The sequence below is a fragment of the Balaenoptera ricei genome, chromosome 15 (assembly GCF_028023285.1).
Source record: "Balaenoptera ricei isolate mBalRic1 chromosome 15, mBalRic1.hap2, whole genome shotgun sequence".
NCBI lineage: Eukaryota > Metazoa > Chordata > Mammalia > Artiodactyla > Balaenopteridae > Balaenoptera > Balaenoptera ricei.
The window spans coordinates 51865810-51886688 of record NC_082653.1 but is presented as its reverse complement, the minus strand read 5'-3'; the positions used below and the strand labels follow the sequence as shown (position 1 = coordinate 51886688).

Here is a 20879-nt window from a genome sequence, read left to right as displayed (position 1 = left end):
ATTGACAGATCCAGCAGCCTCTCAGGAAGAGGCGTGTGCCGCGAGGACCGCCCCTCACCCGTAGCCCCGGGCCGCGCGCGCTGCGGGGCCAATGCCGCGCAGGGGGCGGGCCGCGAGGGAGGGGATTGTTTACGTCTCGCTCGGGAGCGGAAAGTAGGGCACGGCAGGCCGGGCTGAGCGCGGCGGCGCAGGGCGGCTGCAGGTGAGCGGCTGGGCGCGTCCGCGCCTCCCCGGGTCTCCCGGGCCCGGCCGCCCCGCCCGGCTCGACCCCGCCGCGCCCGCCGACCTTTCGGAGCTGCGGGCGGCGGGGCCGGCGCGCCTTTGTTCCTGCGGCGGCATCGGCGGCGGCAGGGCCGGGCGAGGCTGGCGAGGCGCTGCGCCGCAGGCCGGGCGGGGCGGCGGGCGGGAGGAACCCCGCAACCCCACCGATCCTGAGACAGTGCGATGCCTGATGGGGAAGCGACCCCTACTGCAGCGGGGTCAGTCTCGGGGCCGTGCATTGCGCGTGCACGGCCTGGCGCTTACTGTTGCTGCGGCGGTGGCGGGCGAGGAGTAGGCCGGGCCCACTCTGGCCGGTTCCAGTAACCAACCCTGGTCTGCAGACGGGCTCCTATCCCTCAAAAGCTCTGCCTGCGCCCATTCACTGCCGCCCCTCGGGGTCGTGGCAGGGCCCTCCTGGGGATTTCAAACCAGGGCAGAGCTGGGAAGTAGACGATCACAGAGGGCGACTTATTACTGTAAGTCGGGCATGGAAGTTGAGAGCCAAAGAGGGGAGGGGAAAGCGTTGTGGGGAAAGCGTTGTGGGCGAAGGGCTGGAAAGAGCTACCAGCCGGAACAGGGCCGGAACTTGTAGGCTTTGTAGGATATTGCATTTTATTGGAAGAACAGTGGCAAGCCCTGAAGAGTTAAAAACTCGTTAATTTAAAATTTTAAGATTTGTATTTCAAAAAAAGCTCGGTTGTAGTGAATGAAGTGGGAGGAGCCAGAGCGAAGACGAGTTGTGTGCGGGTGGGGCAGGCAAGGTGGCAGCAGAGGTGGAGAGGGATTCAGGACATGTTTCGGAGATGGTGTGGGGCGCGGAGGGCTGTGAGGCCATGGTGGGAGGGAGGAAAGAAGTGTTGGGGATGACTGCTGTGTGTCTGGCATGAGGAATTCGGAGGCTAGAAATGCCGTTTGTCAAAATGGAGAATGGAGGAGGGGCAGGCAAGGTTTGAGATGCTTGAGGGATGTGCAGGAGGGACACTTGCATTCCTGAGGCCGAGCTCGGAGAGGGGCTGAGCTAGGCATTTGAGAGTCATGGATGTCAGGATGGCATTCCACACTCTCTACCTGGGTTTCATCAAGGTACTCGGACACTGGAGTGAGGTATGAGCTTGTGAAGAGAGTTCTGGACCCTGGGTGGGCTGGCACAGTCTGGGGGCCAAGTGCAGGGGGTGCTGGGGGACCTACCGGTGTGTCATATGTCTTTCTCTGCTCAGACCTTGTGCTTTCTTCCAGATCCTGCCCACCATGGCCAGGCGCCCACGGAGCAGCAGAGCATGGCATTTTGTCCTGAGCGCAGCTCGCCGAGATGCGGATGCCCGGGCCGTGGCTCTGGCAGGGTCCACCAACTGGGGCTACGACTCTGATGGGCAGGTAGGTTCCAGTGGGTGAGGTGGTCACGGCTGGACTAAACATTGCCTGAACTGAGACTGAAAGAGAAAGATGCCTCTGAGGGCAGAAAACAGGGCCAGCCTTAGCAGACCGTCCCTTGCGTGCGCTCCGCTTCTGCTCCCCCAGGCTCTTCACACTGGTTAAGGACACACATGGCCCTGGGTGGCAGGACCTCAAGGCATATACTACGTTCCTCTGTAGACTTTTTTCTTTGAAGAGGGTGTCAGTGGGTACTTTGGTCAGTTCATTTAACTAAAACTTCTCCATTCCATTTACCCAACTGCTTTTCAAGGGTAGCTATTGTTACCTCTGTGTGCAACCTTCTGGACGTTTTCTCTGCCTGTTGAAGTCTGTACTCAACGTTTGTGTATATGCATCTAAAAAAAGAATTTTGATCTTTAAAGACCAACATTCCTGAGCCTTCCTGTGCTCAGGACCCTGAGCTCTGCGAGGCCCAGGAACACAGAGGCCGTGAGGAGGGTGGCTCAGCTGTCTGTCTGCAGTGCAGGTTCCTGATGGACCTGAGGGGTTTGCAACCAGAGCCTCACCACACTGACTCCCGCCACAGGGGAGGGGTGGCGGGGCTGTGTGGTCTCTGTGCCTGCCGTGGGGGGCATGTGGGGAGGGCTTCACAAGTCAGTTTCCTGAACCTCTCAGACCAGAGCTGGGCTTTGGCTCTGCCCTGAGTCACCTCTGTTGTTTTCAGGGTGATCTTCGGGTGACTTGGTTCTGCTCTGTCACAGCCACCCTGCCTGGGTGCCCTGGCTCAGCCAGGTGTCTGGGTGGGGACAGGTGCCTATCCTCCCCCAGCCCTCAGTGAGGGCAGCTGAGTCCCGTGGAAGCACCAGGGCTTGGGGCAGAATTGGAGGCAACATCCTGGGTCCCCTTCCTGGGGCCTCCCTTAGCTCCCTGCCCAGGCCAGCGAAAGGCCCTGGCCTGCATTCCTGTCCCACCTCCAGCTTCCACTGACCACGTGGCCTGGAGCAGTCTTTTCTCCTGTCTGTCCCTGCCTCTCTGGCTCATCGCTGTGGGATGTGGGAGGCGTCCAGGGGCTGGGGGTGCGGTGTCTGATACGCACTTGTGGCTCATCCGGTCACCTAATGGGCCTGGAGTACTTGTGTGGATGGAGAGAGCGTGTCACCCCAGCACCTTTGAAGGCCGAACACACATGTCCCTGTCTTCGCTACTCTAAGCTCTCCTTACAGCTTGTGGTGGGGCCGGGTCTGCCCTCTGCACAGGGGGTTGTGTGCTGGGTGCCAAGCAGTGTGACCCCCGGGGCCAGCAGTGCTCAGGTCTGTGCCCCTGGCTCCTGACTCAGTGGGAAGGGATTGTCTCCTCTGGCAGCAGTGGGCCTGCCTTGACTTGTGGGGGATTGCTCTTCCCCGCGAGCGGGGTGCTTTGGGCCTGCTGCCACTGCCCTTGCTGCTGTCTGTCTCCAACTGGGGCTCAACCTCCTTGCTCCCTGAGCTGTCTCTGCCATCGGTTCCCAGAGCTCCTGTGTGGCACTTGGGGCTGAGTGTAATAACAAAGAAACTCAGTTCCGGTGGGAGGAGGCAGGTGAGCAGGACCCAGAAGAGCGTCAGGGAAGCCTACGAGAAGGGAAGAGGAGAAGGAAGAGGAAGCAGTGTGAGAGGCTGGAAGAGCCTCTTTGAAGTGGTATCTGAAAGCCATCCAGGGGCAAACAGACCCCCACCCCTGCCCCATGGGGACAGGGGTGGACAGGGCAGAGGAGGAGGCTGGGCAGGGAGGGGGTCTTATATTCTCTGATGAGATTAAGTCTGTGGGCTTCGTTCTCAAGGCAGCAGGATTCCCAGGTCTGAACAGGTCACCCAGACCGCTGTGTGGAGGGCATTTCAGGGGGGCCAGAGGAGCACCCAGAGGCCAGGAGAGTGAGGGTGGAGGCCAGAGCCGCACCAGGACCCCAGGCGAAGCTGGGAGGGCTTGGAGAGCAGGCATGCAGAGGCTGCCTGCACCCCTGGGACCTGAGACCCCCCAGGCCCTCGCTGGTCGGCCAGATGTCAGAGCCTGGGTGGGTGTCTTGAGGGGCCCATGTGGCTCCAGAACAGGAACAAGGTGTACAGAGGCACCCTCGCTGGCCTCCAGGAGGGTCTGTGGGTCAACTGGTCCCCGGAACCAGACCAGCTCAGCCTTGGCGTCTGGCCCCTGGGCCAAGATCAGGCCCTCAAGGCTTGGAGTCCATTCTGTGAGGACTGAGAGCCACATGCAGAGGGCCAAGGCCCAACTGAATGTTTTCCTGCCGCAGCCTGAGACCACGGGGCTCGCTCGTCAGGGTCCTGTGATGGGGGTTGAGAGCACACCCTTGCACGGACAAGGGGACCACGGCCTGAGACAGGTGTGCAGGCCCTGCCATGGCCATTGGCTCCCCCGGAGCCCAGCTGCTGCCACGGGGAGACCAGGTGCCTTCATTAGGTCAGCAGTGGACTTTGCTGTCATGCTCCCGTTTATCACAATCTAGATGTTCTCTGGACAATGACGATGGCTAAGCATGCAGCCCCGTCTTGCGGCTTATTAGTGGCTGGGCCTCCGGGGCCCTCTGCTCCACTCCCAGGAAGCCACCGGCATGGTAGGCCTTTGGCAAGGAGGCCCCCTTGCAGCTCCTGAGCCAGAAGAGGTGTCCAGGGTCACTGTGGCTGTCTGGCTGAGCCCTTGAGACCTGAGGAGGCCCTTTGAGGCCAAAGCCCCAGATCCCTTCCTTGGGGCGTCCGGCCGTTCACCCGTGGGCCTGGGGTGGGTGGCAGGGCAGGTGGGGGAAGGGGTCGGTTGGGCCGGCGGAGGGCAGGAGGCGGGAACAGCTGGCCCTTTCCCCTCAGCACAGCGACTCGGATTCCGACCCCGAGTATGCATCTCTGCCGTCATCCATCCCCAGCGCTGTGCCTGTGACCGGGGAGTCCTTCTGCGACTGTGACAGTCAGAGTGAGGCCTTCTGCGGCAGCCTGCATGCTGCCCACCGGGGCAGGGACTGCCGCTGCGGGGAGGAGGACGAGTGTGAGTGTGAGGGCCTGCGACGGGTGGGTGGACCTCCTGGCCAGGGTGGTGGGGGAGCCTGCCGAGCCTGGGCCTCTTCTCTCGCAGATTTTGACTGGGTCTGGGATGACCTGAATAAGTCCTCAGCCACCCTGCTGAGCTGTGACAACCGGAAGGTCAACTTCCACATGGAGTACAGCTGTGGCACAGCGGCCATCCGGGGCACCAAGGAGCTGGGGGAGGGCCAGCACTTCTGGGAGATCAAGATGACCTCGCCTGTCTACGGCACTGACATGGTAAGTGGCCGGCAGGGTGGGGGGAGGGGTGCCGGGCACCTTGGTCCCCAGCCCCCTCTGCCAGTCCCGCTGTTCCCAGATGGTGGGCATCGGGACATCGGACGTGGACCTGGACAAGTACCACCACACATTCTGCAGCCTGCTCGGCCGGGACGAGGACAGCTGGGGCCTCTCCTACACGGGTGCGTGGGGTCCCCAGGGTGGGCGGGGCTGGGGGGCCCCGAGGCTGCAGGGCTCACCCCGACCTTGCTGCCCCCAGGCCTCCTCCACCACAAGGGCGACAAGACGAGCTTCTCCTCCCGGTTCGGCCAGGGCTCCATCATTGGCGTGCACCTGGACACCTGGCATGGGACACTGACCTTTTTTAAGAACAGGAAGTGCATAGGTGAGGGCGTGACTCTGACATGTGCCCGCAGAGCGTGGCTGCCACTGAGCTCCTGGTGAGGCTGAGGGCCCTGAAAGGCCATCCTTGCAGAAGCCTGAGGTCCCAGGGTCCCCAGAACCGGGCAAGGGCGGCGGGTAGGTGGAAATCCCAGCATCCTTCGCCCCCTTAGGAGAGCCTGAGCTTAGGGTTCAGGCTGTGCCACCTCCCCACCCCCAGGAGTGGCAGCCACCAAGCTGCAGAACAAGAGGTTCTACCCGATGGTGTGCTCCACGGCGGCCAAGAGCAGCATGAAGGTGATCCGCTCCTGTGCCAGCATCACCTCCCTGCAGTACCTGTGCTGCTACCGCCTGCGCCAGCTGCGGCCCGACTCTGGGGACACGCTCGAGGGCCTGCCCCTGCCGCCCGGCCTCAAGCAGGTGCTGCACCACAAGCTGGGCTGGGTCCTGAGCATGAGCTGCGGCCACCGCAAGCCCCCCGCGCCCTCGCCCACAGCCAATCCCAGCAGCCCCGAGACCCGGCGCTGCCAGAGGAAGCGCTGCCGAAGGACCTAGCTTGTTTCCCAGTGAAAACTGCCTTCTACAGCTGGGATGGCGTTTTCTGTTTCTCCCTTTGGACCACCCTCCAGGGCAACAGGAGAGGGAGGACTGAACCAAGGTTTGTCTCGGCTGCCCCCCTGCCACCCGGCTGGGAGAGGCCTTGCTACAGGGGCTCCGGGGCCGTTATCCCTGTGATCCGGAGACCCGGACTTCCTAGTCTCTCTGCTTCCTGTGCCGGGTGTGGGAGCAGCCACTTTCCTTCTCAGAGTCTCTGGGGAGCTGCTGCCCCAGCATGTCTAGACTCGGGCTGCAGGCCTGGGAGACTCGTCTGCTGCCTGTGAGAAGGACGGCTTTGTGAGAGGTCGGCTCTTCCTGCTGTCGCCGCCGGCCTTAGGTTTTTCTTAACTTGCTTTGCATGTTGTCAGCTGCTGTTCCTCTCGTCTGAGGCTGAAAACGACCGTAATAAACTTAGAGTTTACATCTGATGCTTACATACCTATGGAACGAAAGGGGTCGGACCGAGGCCTGGGGCTGACAGGTGTCCACAGCTTTTCTCCTGTTGGGGGGGGTCACAGCACCCTTGAGGAGTGACGGCCTGGTTCTTTTTTCTCCCTCAAGACCTTGTCTTAATGCTTCTCCTTTCTGAAGGTGCCCGCCTCCCCTGCCCCCGCAGCCTCCAGGTGACCGGCGTTTGCTCTGTGGGGCCCTGAGGCGCTGCCCAGCCCTTCCTGCCTGTCCTAGCTGGCTAGCAGCCCCTCTGCCAGTGTGTACAGGGCCCAGGGCATATGAGCCCTGCCCCCATCTTCTCCAGACCTTCCAGCTGGCTTGGTATCTCCCGGAGAGAATTTCCTCTTCTGCCCATCCCAGTTATGCAAGAACTTTCTCTGCTGCCCCTCCTGCGCCATCTTGGGGTCAGACCTGCCTGAGAGCCCCAGTGCAGGTCGTACTGGGTGTCTTGCTCCCGCACACCACCGCTCGTGGTTTCTAGTCTGTTCCCTGGGCGGGCTGCATTCAGTCCTGCCAGTAGGTGGGAGAAGGGCCCATCTGGTACCACAGGCGTGGTCAGGAGCCCAGGTGCAGCAGGAGGTTGGGGTTGGTGGTCGTCAGGAAGAGGCAGATGTGGCGGGAGAGGTCAGGTCCCACCCTGTGGGGCTGCACATCCTCACCCATCTTCACAGGGAGGTCAGCCAGGAGGGCTAGGCGCTCCTGCTCCATGCCACAGGCCATGTACACCTAGGGCAGGCACAGGGATGGGCGGGGCAGGCCTCGGGGACCTGGCCTCCATATCTGGGAGTCTGGTTGGGGGGCGGGGGGCCCACCTGTTGCAGAAGGCAGGGGGAGGGGAAGGCAGCGACAACAGCATTGGCCACAGCCGGGCTGACGCAGTTGAACTGCCTGATCTGCTGCCACCAGGCCCCCCGCAGGCCGGTGCCATCTCTTGCCACTATTCTCGGCTGCTGCCCAGCGCCCGGTGGTGCAGAAGGAAAAGGCCCCAGACTCCCTGGACTGCCTGGGAAGGAGAGGATGCAGGGAAGTGCCTAGACTCTTCATCACCTCTCCTGAACGCCCCGCCCCCAGCTCAACAAAACCCTCAGCCCCCTCTGCTCTAGAGGCCAGAGAGGTGCCACCCCGCCCGGCACTCCCACCCCTCCCGCTGCAGCCCCCAGCAGGGTGAGGGTCACACACTTGAAGGGACGCTGGGTGAGGGCCTTGGTGAAGGCACACACATGCTGACTCAGCTCCTGCCAGGAGGCCACCAACAGCACATCCACGTTTGCCCAGAGCTGCAGGAGCACCAGGGCCTGAGAAGGAGATGAGCCCGTGGGTGTGGGTCAGAGGGTTCCCAAGGGCGACACCCAGCTGCGACCAACCCCGCATGCCACCCACGTGCCAAACCAGCCCCTGCTGGGTCTTGGAGAGCAGCCCAAGGGCCAGAGCCCATGCCAACCATCTGGCCCAACCCAACTGTCCTCACCTCCTCCACCTCGGGCCAGCCAACTGCCACCTTGGCACTAGCCACCGCTGGACGCTCTGGCTGCCATATTCCCTGGGTGCTGGACTGGTAAGACCTATGCAGAGGTGACCGTCCCTCTGGCTCCCCACCCTCCATGAGTTCTCCTCCCGCCCCCAGAGCCCGCCCAAGGGAGAGGGTTAGCTGTGACACCAGCCCCCAGGGCCACCCCTGCCTTTCGCCCGAACTCTCCCATCCCAGGCAGGCTGGCTAAGGGTGTTAGGGTAACCGGTACCACAGGTAAACATCCAGCCCAATGACAGCCAGGTGGAGGCAGGCAGGGCTCTCAGGAGTGATCCAGGGCACAGAACAGGTTGGGCCACATGTCTGCAAGCCAAGAAGGTTTACCACACCTGTTCCTCGGGGCTGCGGCAGGTGGGGCCCACCGGCAACCGCCAGTTTGCAGGAAGCAGGGGAATGAGCCCAAAAACAACCCCGCGGTGCTGGGAGGAGACAGGGGTGGACTCCTCCGCCCAACCAGCTCTCTTTAGAAAACCAGCTCTGTGCCTCCCACATGATCAAGAAGATCTATGAAAGAATCTGGGCACACCCCAGGCTCCTAGCAGAGTTGGACTGAACCCTCCTCCCCATTCCTGGTCCACCTCTGCACCCCAGCCTGGCATTTGCTTGACATACACAGGTGCTTGATAAACGGAGAACCCTGAACTCTGGGACCTGGCAGAGGGTCTAACCTAATGACACTCTGGTGCAAACATCGCTGAGCAATCCCTATTTCTCCCGCCAGGCGGCAGCTGAGCGGTTGGGTGTCACAAGGTGGACTGCACAGCCAGCCTGCAGCCCTAGTCCCCAGGCCCCCTCTCAGCAGTTTACCACCTGATTTCTGACTCAGTTCTCAAGAGAACCCTCCTTATCCTGGCTTCTACCCTCAAGAAGCAGCCGTGGCTCCCACCTGCTCCCAGGCCAAGAGCCTAGCTGGCTTCCCCCATCTTACCCACAACATCCAAAATAGGGAACCCAGCCCCTCACGATCTGTGGTCAGGGATTACTCCTTCCTCCCTCCCTCCCGCACCTGGGTCAGCTAGACAACGCCCTGCAGAAACTCCTCAGGCTCCAGCAGCAGCAGCCGGTCCTGCTCATCCGCAGCCCACACCTCAGGAGGCACCTGTGGGAACATACAGGGCACTGTTGCCCACCCTTGGCCTCGTGCACCCCGGGCCATGGCCTGGGCACCCGAGGAGTCCTGAGGCTTGCGCAGGTTCTTCCCAGACCGCTCTACAGAAACCTAGCGTCCCACCTCCTACTGAGACTAAAAGCAGCGCAGGTCTGCCGGGCAGCAACACCTGTGGCCACAGCCTGGATGGAATGGAGCATCCCTCAGCAGCAGTTGCGTTCAGGCTCTGGATATCAGCCCGCAACTTACCAAGAGTGGCCTGTGCATCACTCACTCAGCGTTCCCCGTTCTCAGTTTACTGGTAGGTAAAACGTACACAATTGCTGCAGCTGCCTCTCAAAAGAGCTTTGTCACATAAAACACCCAACCCAGGGCTGCATTCCGTAAACCCAGGACACTCACACTGAAGGGGCAAGGGTCTGGCTTCACTCTGCTCCACCTGAGGCTCCAGGCAGGGCGCTCGGGCTCCACGAGGTACTCATAGCCCAGGGCGTCCAGAGCCTCCATCAGGATGTCAGCACCGGCATCTTCCAGAATGGCTGGATGGGGCAGAGGGACAGTCAGCTGTCACTGCTTCCTTCTCCCACGAGAGGACACTACTTGGGTGGGGACAGCAGCCCCACAGCCTCCACAGCGTGTTACCAACATACTGATTCCCGTCCGGCTCCCAGAGCGCAGATAAACAAGCTCCCCAAGGCCGAGCTCCCCACCCCGGGCCGCTGCCCGCGCCCGCCCGCACCTGGGTCCACGAGCACCGCCAGGCGCCGCACGGCTTGCTCGGGCCGCAGACGCCGCAGCACCTCGGCGGCCGCCCTGCGCTCCTCCGCCGGGTCCCGGACCCTGGCGGCGGCCTCCTCGCCTGCGGGGCCCTCGGTGTCCGAATCCGGGATCTCCCAGGTCGGGGGCTGCAGCTATCCCCGGCCCCAGCGCGAGCCACCGGGCGTCCTAGACCCAGCCCTCGCCATGGCCCGCCCGGCCTCTTCTCCCCTTCCGGCCGCGCCCGGACGCCTTTGCGGGGGACACTGGCCGCTTCCGGCGTCGGGCGCGCCCCGCGGCGCGCGGTGGCATCTTCCGGTCGGAGCGCGGAGGCTGCCCGGCTATGGCGCGGAAGAAGGTGCGGCCGCGGCTGATCGCCGAGCTGGCCCGCCGCGTGCGGGCCCTGCGCGAGCAGCGGGAGCGGCCGCGCGATTCGGAGCGCTACGCCCTGGACTACGAGACGCTGACGCGGCCGCACTTGGGCCGCAAGCTGCCCGCGCGAGCCTGGGCCGACGTGCGCCGCGAGAGCCGCCTCCTGCAGTTGCTCGGCCGCCTCCCGCTCTTCGGCCTGGGCCGCCTTGTCACGCGCAAGTCCTGGCTGTGGCAGCATGACGAGCCGTGCTACTGGCGCCTCACGCGGGTCCGGCCCGACTACACGGCGCAGGTGCGTGCACGGTGCCCACCCCTCAGCTCCCGGCACCGCGGGGCACCACTGTCTCCCCTGCGCGCGACTTTGTGGAACAGGATATCCTGTCACCCGAGCCCTGGGCAAGCGAGCTTTCTGAGCTGATCTCCTCCCCACTTGCTTTGCAGAACTTGGACCACGGGAAGGCCTGGGGCGTCCTGACCTTCAAAGGTAAGGCGTCCAAACCCGGTGGGGAGGCTGCCGGCAACAGATTGTTCCGCCAACGTGTGTGCAAGAAGCCTCGTCCTTCTTTCCCCAGGAAAGACGGAGAGTGAGCCTCGGGAGATAGAACAGGTCATGTACCACGACTGGCGGCTGGTGCCCAAGCACGAGGAGGAGGCCTTCACCGCTTTCACGCCGGCGCCGGAGGACACAATGCGCACTGTGCCCTACCCGCCGCTCCTCCGCGCAATGATTCTAGCAGAGCGACAGAGAAATGGAGACACCAGCACGGAGGAGCCCATGCTCAATCTGAACAGGATACGCATTGATCCATGGGACTATCCTGAGAACCAGGAGTCGAAGAGAAAGACCAAGGGCACCGCAGTCTAAAATGCCAGAGCGGACAGGCTGCCGCCAGGGTGCAAGCCAGTGGCCACCATTTTCAGTTACACCTGAATCAGCCCCCTGGGAGCTTGGATCCTACCTACCCGTGACTTGTTGAGGTTCTACATTTTCTTGGAAAAGGGTGGGGTCAGACCTTGCACCTTGTGTCTTTCCTCTGTTCCCGCTGCCCCAACACGCAGATCTGATTGAGGGGGCCTCGCAGGAGGTGGCTGCTGGGGGAAAGCCGGAAGCAGCAGGGCCCGCAGGTTTGGAGCCCCGGTGCTGGCTCCTGTCACTTCCACGCTGGCTTCCCTCCCTATGACCTGTTGCCTTTGCCGGGACCCAGGTAGAAACTGAACGCGAATAAAGGCACATGAAGCAGCCCTGGGATGTGGCTTCTTTGAGTTTGGGATACCAAAGCGGGCTCTTGGCAGGGCTGTGGGGAGGAGCAGGCTGACACTGCTGCTTACGGCCGGGGGGGTGAGAGGAGTGCCGCGCAGGCGCCCGGCGGTGGGGAGACCCGAGGGGATTCGGGAGTCACAGGCGCGGCCGCAGAGGTCCCGGCGTCGGCCTGAACGACAGGAACCCCGTCTCCGCGTCCACCGAGGTGGCGGCGCCCGGCGACCAGGCCGCTTTAAGCACAGGCCCCGCCCCGGCCCGCGCCCCGCCCCGGCCCGCGCCCCGCCCCCGCCCCGGCCCTCGAGCCGCTCGGGCCCTGCTGCCGCCATCATGATCTGCCTGGTGCTGACTATCTTCGCCAACCTCTTCCCGGCGGGTGAGCGGCGCGGGCCGGGCGGGGCGGGTAGGGGGTGCGGCCGGGTCTGATGCGCCCCGACCCCGGCGGTCCCCGCAGCGTACACCGGCGTGCACGAGCGCACCTTCCTGGCCGTGAAGCCCGACGGCGTGCAGCGGCGGCTCGTGGGCGAGATCGTTCGGCGCTTCGAGAGGAAGGGCTTCAAGCTGGTGGCGCTGAAGCTGGTGCTGGTGAGGGCCGGGGTCCCCAGGCGTGGGGAGCGGGACGGGGTGGGGTGCAGGGGGAGACGGGGTCCCCGCGCGTGGGGGATGGGGGTCCCAGGAGCACGCGGCCCTTCCCCTTCCCTCCCCAGGCCTCGGAGGAGCTGCTGCGCCAGCACTACGCCGAGCTGCGTGAGCGCCCTTTCTACGGGCGCCTGGTCAAGTACATGAGCTCCGGGCCGGTGGTGGCCATGGTGAGTGCTGGCTGGCGGGAGGGCGGCGCGCTGACCCCGTGCTGACCCCCGACCCCGTCTGCAGGTGTGGCAGGGTCTGGACGTTGTGCGCGCTTCGCGGGCGCTCATCGGGGCCACGAACCCGGCCGACGCCGCGCCTGGCACCATCCGTGGCGATTTCTGCATCGAGGTCGGCAAGTAAGGCCGGTTCCGATTCCCCGAACTGGGCTGCGCGGGGCCCTCTGCCCGAGCTCTTGTCTGCTGCGGGCCTGCACTCACGCGCGCCTCTCCCGCACAGGAACGTGATTCACGGCAGCGACTCGGTGGAGAGCGCCCGCCGCGAGATAGCGCTCTGGTTCCGCGCGGACGAGCTCCTGTGCTGGGAGGACAGCGCCGGGCACTGGCTGTACGAGTAGCCGGTCGGGCAGATGTGCCCGTCTGCAGTGGGCTGTGGGTGATTCCGCATTCTCCAGGCCCCGGAGGTGTGCACACACGTGGGCCCCACTCCTAGGAGCTCAGAATACCCTTCCTGTGGCAGGGGCACAGGAGGGCAGGTGGTGCACGCCTGAGGAGCTCTGGTTGCTACAGGCCTTGCTGTCCTGGCTGAGGTTCTCAGGAGGCCCAGCCCAGCCTGCACCCGTTTACAGCACGTCTGGAATGCGGCAGGGTGCCACCCTAGTACTTGGCTTGTCCCAGTACTTCTTTTTATAATAAATTGAGGAAAATTTTTGTGCTCGAGTTGGTTTGGGCCCAGGGACACAGAAGCATGATGTTAAGACATTTATTACTTACAGAGCAGATATGTAGGTTCACTTGCAGGGCCAAAGCCTGAGGAGAATCGTGTCACCCAGTTGCACCCACCCGGCTAACCCCCGAGTCACTTCAGGCCCTGTGAGGACAGACAAGGGACTTGACGTACATCACAGTGGAGAGTGGCAGGGTGGTGGGGAGAAGCCTGCAGCTGCAGGTGGCTGCAGCGGTGGCCAGCTGGGCTCGTGGGATGGCTGCCCAAGATCTGTGCTTCTCTGGTGGGAGGTGGGTGGGCAGCAGGACCTGGGGCTGCCCTGATCGGTGCCTCGAGGAACAGGAATAAGGCCTGGGCAGGTGGGGGAGTTGGCAGTCCAGGGCGGTGCCCCTCAAGCAGGCAGGCGCCATCGCCTAGAGCCGGCTGGAGGCGGCTCCTGTCCTTAGCCCTTGGGCCTCTGCTCGGTGGCATATCATCAGATGCCCTCAAGGGAGCAGGCCACACCGCTTACCCCTAGGCACTTAGTAGCGTGTCTTGGGAGCTGGGCTCCTTGGAGACTGCACAGGAGGCAGGCCCTGGAGCACACCTTTCCCCGTCACCCTGAGGCTGAGCCTACATCCAAGGACTGACCCCAGGAGAGACCAGGGGCCTCCCCTTCTTCCTGAGGCTTGGGCCTGCCCTGGCAGCCTGAGAAATTCCACCCTAGGGGCTTCCGGGAGGGATGGGATTCAAGAGGCCTGCTTCTACAAGGTGGGTGTTCGCCCAGGGAGAGCTAGCAGGGTCGGGGAGGACACAGGTCAGTGAGGGCCGGTGAGAGCCCGCCACACAGGACGATCACGGGGCTTGAGCGGGATGAGGGTGTGTGTCTGTCTTCTCAGGCACCTGCCCCAGGGAGCCTGGTTACGTGCTTTCATGCCAGTTCCCAGGGCGGCAGGGATGGGGGAGGGGGAGCCCAGGGAAGGCTAGCAACTGGGCCAGCTCCCTGAGGGTTGGACCCCCACTCCCGTGGGCAGCAGCCAAAGGCAAGTGGACTCAGGGTGGGAAGACTCAGCGGGGTGAAGTCCCTGCTCGACTCCCTGGAGAGATCCTGGGAATGACTGACTGGAATGGGGAGCCCAGGGTGGAGCTCAGAGCCACCTGTAGGGGCTTCCCTGGCCCGACCCACCCTGGGGTTCTGCCTCGCCCTGGCCCTTAAGTGCCCTCGGGCCTGGAGGGCTTTGGGCTGGGTGCCAGCCAGGAGCTGCTGGGGAGAGGGTGTCCCGAGAGGCTCTGCCCCTCCTTGGTCAGGACGCCACCCTACTCCCCGCTCCCAGCCAGACCCTATGCTCTCTGCCAGCTCATGGGGAGGCCCGGACCAAAGGTGAAAGCTGCAGGTTGAGAGGCTAGAAGTGGGGTGGACGGGCGCCTGGCTGCCTGCGGGCAGGCTGCCCCCTGGGTGGGCGGTGGGCAGGTGGGCGGGGCTGTATGTACACGTGGCAGGTGGCATCAGGCGGGGCGGGGTGGCGGCGGCCGCCGCCTCACTCGGGGATGTAGGACACCTGCCACACGATGATGTGGCTGCGCTCGGCCTTGGACAGCAGGGGCTTCACCTGGCTCACATCCCCTGCACCCTCCTCGGGCTCATCGTCTTCTCCGTCGCCTGGAGAGAGCACAGCTGCCGTGAAGGGACCACCCCTGTCCAGGGACACCTGGGGCCCCGGCGGCGCCCACTCACCGATGCGGAAGTCGATGTAGCCCTCACCGCCGCTAAGCACCAGCACGTTCTTCAGCTTCTGGGCCTCGGCATCTGCGGTGGGGGCAGTGGGCCCGGGGCTCTCGGAGGGGCTGTCGAGCACGCTGCCGTTCAGAGTGGCCAACACGTTCCCTGTCATTGGGGCACAGGGACCTCAGTGGGGCAGCCGGAGCCCCCCACACAGGCTCCTGAAGGGAGGCCGCAGCTGCAGCCCTGCAGGGAGTGGGGCCCGGCCCCTCACCTGGCACGGAGACAAAGAATTTGACAGCGTCACGGTGCCCGTGGAAGCAGAGCTGAGCCTGGGCCATGGAGCAGTAAGGGATGAAGCTGCTGGCTGATTTGTCACTGCTGTCGTCTCCGTACACGTGGATGATGCCTCCTGGGCGGGTCCCCTCCCCAGATGTGGGGGACGTCTTGTTGGCTGGAGAGAGAGGGGCCCGGAAGGGCTGAACCTGCTGACTGGGAGGACCAGTTTTCCAGCAGCCGAGGGCAGAAGGTGGGGCCTGCCTGGTGCCAGAGCCAGTCCGAGGGGCAAGGCCAGCCTCAGCCCCCAGGGCGTGCACAGTGGGGGGCTTCCTTCTGAGAGCAGGAGGCAGGCACTCCGGACTTACCTCGGAGCCCCAGGAGCTGGCCTCGGTGCAGGACCACAGCTGGGGGAGGTGAGGGGCGGAGCATGGAAGAGAGAGGAGAGAAGTGGTCATAGGAGGGACTGGCTGAGGAGGGCTGCGGCTAGGGCAGCCCGCGTCCTCCTGTGTCCTGGCAGAGCGCGCCCGCCCCTGGGACCCTGACATGCGCCTGTGAGTGGCAGCCAGGCCATCTCTACAGATGTCTGTGGGTCACTCACTCTCAGTCAGCGGGATGGAGATGACAACTCCGTTGCCGGTGCCCACCCAGAGGCGGTTGCCCGCGATGAGCAGGGCTGTGATGCGCACGAAGGAGAAGCCCAGCTTGCCTGTCCCTGGGGGTGGGGGGAGGCGGGTCAGCGGGGCGGGCTCAGGGGACCCTCCTGCCCCCACATGCCCAGCTGGGGTGGCCCCTCACCCAGCATCTTGCTGACGTAGGGCTCGATATCCACGTCCTGCAGGTGCTGGTGGGTGTGGGCGTGGTAGAGCCGCAGCGTGGAGTCCAGGCGGATGGACACCCACACCCCGTCGCCGATCCACGCCAGTTGCCGTACCTGGCTCTCCCGCCGTGGGTGGGCGTCGAACGACTTCTGTGGGGTCAGGGCAGCCCGTCAACGGGGTGGGGGGACCTGAAGCTGCCATGGCCAAGAGTCCCTGAAGCAGCTCATGGCCACCTTTCCAGGGCCTCTTTGCTCCCTTGGGTCCTGGCTCCCAGAAGGAGCCCCAGCACCCCAGCCCCACCCCACAGCAGTGCCCGAGGGAAGTGCGGAGGGCCCATTCAGACGCCGATCTGCTTGTTTCAGGGAGAAGCAGCAGGTGGGCTCCAGAAAGACGGGCATTCACAGCCCAGCTGCCCTTTTTTGGCCCATGACTTTGGACGAACCAGTTGCTTCCCTAAGTGCATTTCCTTTGACCCCACGAAGCCCCCACCAGAGTCCATTAGGTGTGTGGAAGCCCCAGCCTGCACTTGCCTCAATCTGCATCGTCTTGGGCTGGATGACATGCACCTTGTTCTTGTAGCCGCACCAGACGCGGTCATACACGACGGCCATGCAGCGGATGGAGTGGTGCGGGTGGCCCAGGTCCATCAGGTGATAGTTGCTCAGGTCCCACTGGCTGTCTGTAGAGAGCCCGCGACCCCTGCTCAGGCCTGGCCAGGCTGCCTCTGATCACGGTGCGGGTGGTTCACGCCCTGCCTGGACGTCAGATGCTGCTCCCCCACCCACCGTGCCAGGCCTCACCTTCACCTCGGTGGAAAATGGCCAGGGTCCCATCGGCCAGAGCCACCAGCACTCGCCCTTTCACGTGCCTGCAATGGGAAGGCGGTGAGCCGGGCTCAGGCTGGCTGCCCTCGGCCCTCCCGACCCCGGCCCCCGGCGGGGGTCACGCACACCAGGCTCAGCACGGAGTCCTTCAGCTTGATCGAGTGCAGACACTTCTTCCAGTTGGCCACAGCCGAGTGCACGTAGAGCCTGCGGGAGGAGGCACGGTGGGTGGGGGCTCGCCCAGGGGACCCTCTCCACCCCGGCCCCCAAGGTCCAGCCTACCAGCCGTTCTGGGCTCCCAGCCACATGGTGGGTGCAGCACTGCTGCTGGCCCCCATGGCGTCCCCGCTGGGCTCCGGCTCAGGCTGCACACCGCTCACGTCCGTCTCCAGCCCGTTCTCACTGCAGGGAGGATGGCAGCTCCAGGGTAGCCCATGGAAGCCCGTCCCTGCCCACCTCTGCCAGTCCCCCCCGCCCCCGCTCCTCCCCTGCTGCCCCAACCTGAGAGAGCCCACCTGTCAGGCTGGGCGCTGGGGGGTGGGGCAGGGGCCGGGTCGGTGAAGACGTGCTCTGTGAGGGGCCCAGGCCGCACCACAGCTGCCTCTGCCTCACTGGGCCCAGAGTCTGGCACCTCCATGGCCTCCGTGGCCTCCTCCGTGGACTGAGATGGGTTGACCTTCCCATTGGCGACAGCAGCCACCTCCCCTGTGGAAGGGAGGGGTGAGCTTGGCTGGGTGAGAGAAGATGGCCGCCCGGGCTCAGGCCCAGGACTCACCCTGGCCCTTGTCCAGCACTGGGGTGTCCCCACGGGAGGAGCAGTTGCTGCGCGGCACGTTGCAGCGGGTGGCACAGCCCACCAGGGTGATGCCGGCCAGCACGCCGTCTGCACTAGAGTCCTCAGGGTTCACGTCGCTGTCCAGGAAGATCTCCCCCGGAGGGTAGTCGCCATCGCTGGCCGCTGGAGGGAGAGTCACAGCCCCGTCACCCCGCGCTGAGAAGCCCCCATGACAGGACCCTACCCAGAGCTCCAGTCCCGGTGAGGGTGCAGGGGGGAGGGGCTGTTTGTGATGCCACCCCATCTCCTTGTCACCGGGTGAGTGTCATACAGGGTCTCCTCCTGCATCATTAACAGGACTGAGCAGAGAGCTCAGACAGCTCCTCCCTGGACGCTCCGCATTGACTCCCGGCCAGCAGCAGGGGCCCAGCACTCACCGGGGATGCTGGAGATGCACAGGACGTGGGCATTGCACACGGTGAACTGGTCCACGACGGTGCCCGGCTGGTTGGCATCGATGATCACCACTTTGCTGGTGGTCAGGGTGCTGGTGAGGATCCACACACGGCTGGAGGTGGCGTCCGCCTCGGGGAGCTCCTTTGCCTGTTTCCGAGCACAGGGACGGGCTGGTGCCTGAGCGCTCACTACTGTAGCAGCAATGGGGGGCGAGTGGGGGGGATCCTGGAATCTCTCAGGATCTAGCCTTACCCGTGGCTTTAGGGGACCTGAATGTCCTCCCTTGTCGCCAGGACGGTGAGAACTCAGAACTGCACATTGTGCCTAGGTCGTGGCACTCACGGCCTCCCTTCCTCAGAGGAAGGCTGAGCGCTCGGTGGTTAAGTCACTGGCCCCCACATCGAGCCGGGACAGAAAGTGAAGCCTCCAGGCACTAAGCCCCACACACGGCTCCTGGGCAGGCACAGACCTGCTCCAGCCTGGCTGCCCTGAGCCTCCGCTCCTCCTTGCTGCCCCACCCGCCGGCTGGGGACCGGGCCACCCCAGTCTCCCGCCACTGTCCCCAGCTGTCCTCCATTTCTGTCACTCCCACCCAGACTAGTTATAGCAGAGCCATCGGGATGGCAGAAGCAGAAGGTGGCCCTGGCCCTGCCTGCCACTCTGACCTTCTTCTTCTCGGGGGACGCGTGGTTGCTCTTGGTCTCTCCTTCTACTTCCCGGTCGCAGGTCAGAGGGTCGCGGCCTGGCACAGGCTTGACTCCATTCCCGGGGTCATCCTCACTCAGTTTCCAGCCGCTCAGGTTGACGCCCGCGGCACACCACAGCTGGGAGGAGAGGGCCGTGAGGTCCGGCCTCACGGGCTTCTGGGGCAGGGGGACCTCTCCCAGCCTCGCGCCTTCCACAGGGCTCACCTTCATGGTCGGGTCCTTCTCCACCAGAGGGCGGCAGTACACGGGGACGGGCACGTTCTTCATGCGGGTGTCCTCCTGACCCCCATTGGGACTCAGCTGCAGGAACAAGGCAGAGGGGCGCTGTGGGTGCCAGGCCTGGCCGGCTCACATGTGTGGGGCCGCAGTCCACTACCCAGTCCTCCAGGTTTTGGACTTGGGGCCCTGGGTGCGTACGGGGCTCCCCCGGGGCTCCCCGCCTGCGGCGCCCCCCACGCTGCCCTGCGCCCAGCACCTGCTTGTACTTGGCTGGTAGGCTCCAGCCACAGGCCTGCAGCCGCCCGTCGTCATTGCGCACGTGCTCGCGCACCTGGCGGTACTGCTCACGCTTCTGCTCCCGCCTTGCAGAGGACGTGCAGTCGCTGGCGGAGGAAGGGCAGGTTACTGCGTCTGCAGGGAGCACGCCTGCCGCCCCGGAGCTCTCCCTCCTGGACCTGGTCCGTCCCTGCCGGGCGCCCATCTGACGGCAGGGGGCTCTCCCCAGCTCTAGGCTTGGAGGCCACATCCAGCCGCTGCCCTGGGCCAGCTGGCAGGGACCCACAGCCCTGGTGGCACCTGAAATGGCTGCGGGCTGCCTGCTGGGGGTCACCCGAGGAGCAAGGCGCAGGCCTCTGGGACTAAGCGGAGGGACTGTGGGGGAGCGCAGCCTCTGCTGAGGGACATCCAATGCTCCCACTGGGGGTGGAGGGGTACACACAGTGTGCACAGAGAGGTTGTGACCCCTGATGCCTGGTCAGTGTCCTTCCCACCACGGACCCCATCCCCTGAGCACAGCTGCCAGAGCAGCAAGGTGGAAACCGGTCCTGCTTCAGAGCCTGGAGGGGAGGGGCCCTGGGACACAGGGACTCCCCCTGGGCAGGCCAGCGGGGAAGGGCAGGGCAGGCCTAGGAAACTCACTCATCTGGGAAGAACTCCAGGGGCCGGCTGCCGGCGGAGATCTGGCACATGGCGTGGCTGCGGCGCTGACTGAAGCCGGCCGTGGTAGGTGACTTGTAATGGATGTTCACGGAGGGGTAGGACCGCTTGGCCGGAGGGGGGCTTGAGGAGGAGCTGAAGAGGCGGCTGAAGCTGCCAGCCGAAGCATAGGGGGTGAGGGGTGGCCTGCGGGGAGACCTCCCCAGCGGCCACTGCCAGTGCCCTCCCAGTGCCCCCAACTCACAATTGCCAGATGGTGGACTTCTTCTTCTCCTGGACAGACGGATGCTCTCGGGATGCTCTACAGGGGAGGGCAGGAGGAGAGGCCCCACTCAGCCATGCCCAGCCTGACTTGGCCCCACCCAGTCCAACCAAGACCCCCTCTCACCGGGCCCCTCTTGCCTCCCTTGCTTGGGACCCTCCCCATGGACACACGGACTGGAGCATCAGACAAGAGGGGCTCCCAGGCGAGTCACCCGTAACTTCCTAGAGAGACCCCGGTGCACTGGCCCCAACAAACCCCAGCATCTCTCTAGCCCAGCAGGTACATCCACTGGCCAGGCCAGGGCTGCACCAGAGGCCCAGTTCTGCTGGCCCCCTGCAGGCTCCCACCAGGGAGGACCCAACACCCTAAATTCTCCCGGAAGAGAGGGAGGTGTGGGGGCGGTCAGCCTCAATCCCATCCCCAGGACCTCCTAGAGCGACCACAGCTCACAGACGGAGATGGGAGCGTGTCTTCCGGAGCCCACAGGCGCCTGGAGGCCCACCTGATCATCTCAGTCCACCGCACGGCCTCCTGCAGCTCCATCAGCCGCTCCTTGTACTGGTTGCGCTCCATGAGCACGCGGGCCATCTCCACACGCGTGAAGCGGCGGCGCTGCGCCATGGGGATCTTGTCCTGCGGGGAGAGTGCCGCTGCTCAGCCAGCGAGGGGCCGCCTCCGGGAGTGGGCGCACCCGAGGGCGCTTTCCCACAGAGCTTCAGGCAAACGCAGTGGGGTGGGGTGGGCACAGGAACAGGAGCCACCACTCCGAAAGGGCCCCCCCTTCTTTCCAGAAGGTCACATGACACACTCGAGGGGTACAACACACACAGTGTGTTTTCCTACAAGCTCCCAGACACCCTGGCAATCCCAAATGCCACCGGTCAATGCTAACAGGTGGGACTGGCTCACGGTGGCATAGCAGGAAGAAAGGTTCTGGGGAAGGTCTGGCGAGCAGGACTCTGGTCACTGCCTCAGAGCTGGACA

The 20879-nt window shown here is 64.4% G+C and overlaps 5 protein-coding genes across 17 annotated transcripts in view; 3 read left to right on the top strand and 2 right to left on the bottom strand.

The window, feature by feature from the left end:
• Nucleotides 1–98: 98 nt before the first annotated feature.
• On the top strand, nt 99–6340 carry SPSB3 (splA/ryanodine receptor domain and SOCS box containing 3). Of its 6 annotated transcripts, none has more exons than XM_059897791.1 (7): nt 99–202; nt 1498–1635; nt 4541–4659; nt 4747–4934; nt 5014–5116; nt 5194–5319; nt 5536–6340. In XM_059897791.1, exons 2-7 carry the CDS (start codon nt 1571–1573, stop codon nt 5868–5870), a joined length of 936 nt encoding a protein of 311 aa, XP_059753774.1. In that variant the 5' UTR covers nt 99–202; nt 1498–1570; the 3' UTR covers nt 5871–6340. The 6 variants fall into 6 exon arrangements, with proteins under 6 accessions (XP_059753774.1, XP_059753773.1, XP_059753772.1 ...); XM_059897790.1 differs by having other exon boundaries at nt 4485–4659; XM_059897794.1 differs by lacking the exon at nt 99–202 and adding an exon at nt 470–737 and having other exon boundaries at nt 4485–4659.
• Nucleotides 6341–6549: 209 nt separating this feature from the next.
• On the bottom strand, nt 6550–10066 carry EME2 (essential meiotic structure-specific endonuclease subunit 2). The gene is given in 10 exon segments (XM_059898683.1): nt 6550–7088; nt 7175–7300; nt 7302–7365; nt 7542–7657; nt 7831–7924; nt 8102–8193; nt 8897–8989; nt 9401–9537; nt 9738–9909; nt 10022–10066. Coding segments are annotated over 10 exon segments (1110 nt in total). The 3' UTR covers nt 6550–6917.
• Nucleotides 10051–11368, top strand: MRPS34 (mitochondrial ribosomal protein S34). Its single transcript, XM_059897402.1, has 3 exons — nt 10051–10418; nt 10568–10610; nt 10699–11368. The coding sequence occupies exons 1-3, from the start codon at nt 10098–10100 to the stop codon at nt 10989–10991; spliced, it is 657 nt and encodes a 218-aa protein (XP_059753385.1). The 5' UTR covers nt 10051–10097; the 3' UTR covers nt 10992–11368.
• A 281-nt stretch (nt 11369–11649) lies between these two features.
• Nucleotides 11650–12901, top strand: NME3 (NME/NM23 nucleoside diphosphate kinase 3). 3 transcript variants are annotated; one of them, XM_059897405.1, is made up of 5 exons: nt 11650–11760; nt 11839–11969; nt 12092–12193; nt 12258–12362; nt 12471–12901. In XM_059897405.1, the coding sequence occupies exons 1-5, from the start codon at nt 11715–11717 to the stop codon at nt 12681–12683; spliced, it is 597 nt and encodes a 198-aa protein (XP_059753388.1). In that variant the 5' UTR covers nt 11650–11714; the 3' UTR covers nt 12684–12901. The 3 variants fall into 3 exon arrangements, with proteins under 3 accessions (XP_059753388.1, XP_059753386.1, XP_059753387.1); XM_059897403.1 differs by having other exon boundaries at nt 11662–11760; nt 12258–12370; nt 12471–12676; XM_059897404.1 differs by lacking the exon at nt 12092–12193 and having other exon boundaries at nt 11662–11760.
• Nucleotides 12902–12939: 38 nt separating this feature from the next.
• Nucleotides 12940–20879, bottom strand: part of MAPK8IP3 (mitogen-activated protein kinase 8 interacting protein 3) — a 47327-nt gene continuing 39387 nt past the window's right edge. For all 6 annotated transcript variants that reach the window (XM_059898389.1, XM_059898386.1, XM_059898385.1 and 3 more), the window contains 19 exons: nt 20398–20528; nt 19875–19931; nt 19613–19783; nt 18951–19077; nt 18680–18775; nt 18434–18592; nt 17750–17915; nt 17313–17495; nt 17053–17242; nt 16820–16939; nt 16664–16744; nt 16514–16581; nt 16244–16392; nt 15691–15862; nt 15494–15607; nt 15261–15299; nt 14891–15070; nt 14632–14781; nt 12940–14556 (listed from right to left, as the gene is read on the bottom strand). In XM_059898389.1, coding sequence (XP_059754372.1) covers nt 14435–14556; nt 14632–14781; nt 14891–15070; nt 15261–15299; nt 15494–15607; nt 15691–15862; nt 16244–16392; nt 16514–16581; nt 16664–16744; nt 16820–16939; nt 17053–17242; nt 17313–17495; nt 17750–17915; nt 18434–18592; nt 18680–18775; nt 18951–19077; nt 19613–19783; nt 19875–19931; nt 20398–20528 — 2475 coding nt within the window. In that variant the 3' untranslated portion in view covers nt 12940–14434. The remainder of the gene's footprint in view (nt 14557–14631; nt 14782–14890; nt 15071–15260; nt 15300–15493; nt 15608–15690; nt 15863–16243; nt 16393–16513; nt 16582–16663; nt 16745–16819; nt 16940–17052; nt 17243–17312; nt 17496–17749; nt 17916–18433; nt 18593–18679; nt 18776–18950; nt 19078–19612; nt 19784–19874; nt 19932–20397; nt 20529–20879) is intronic.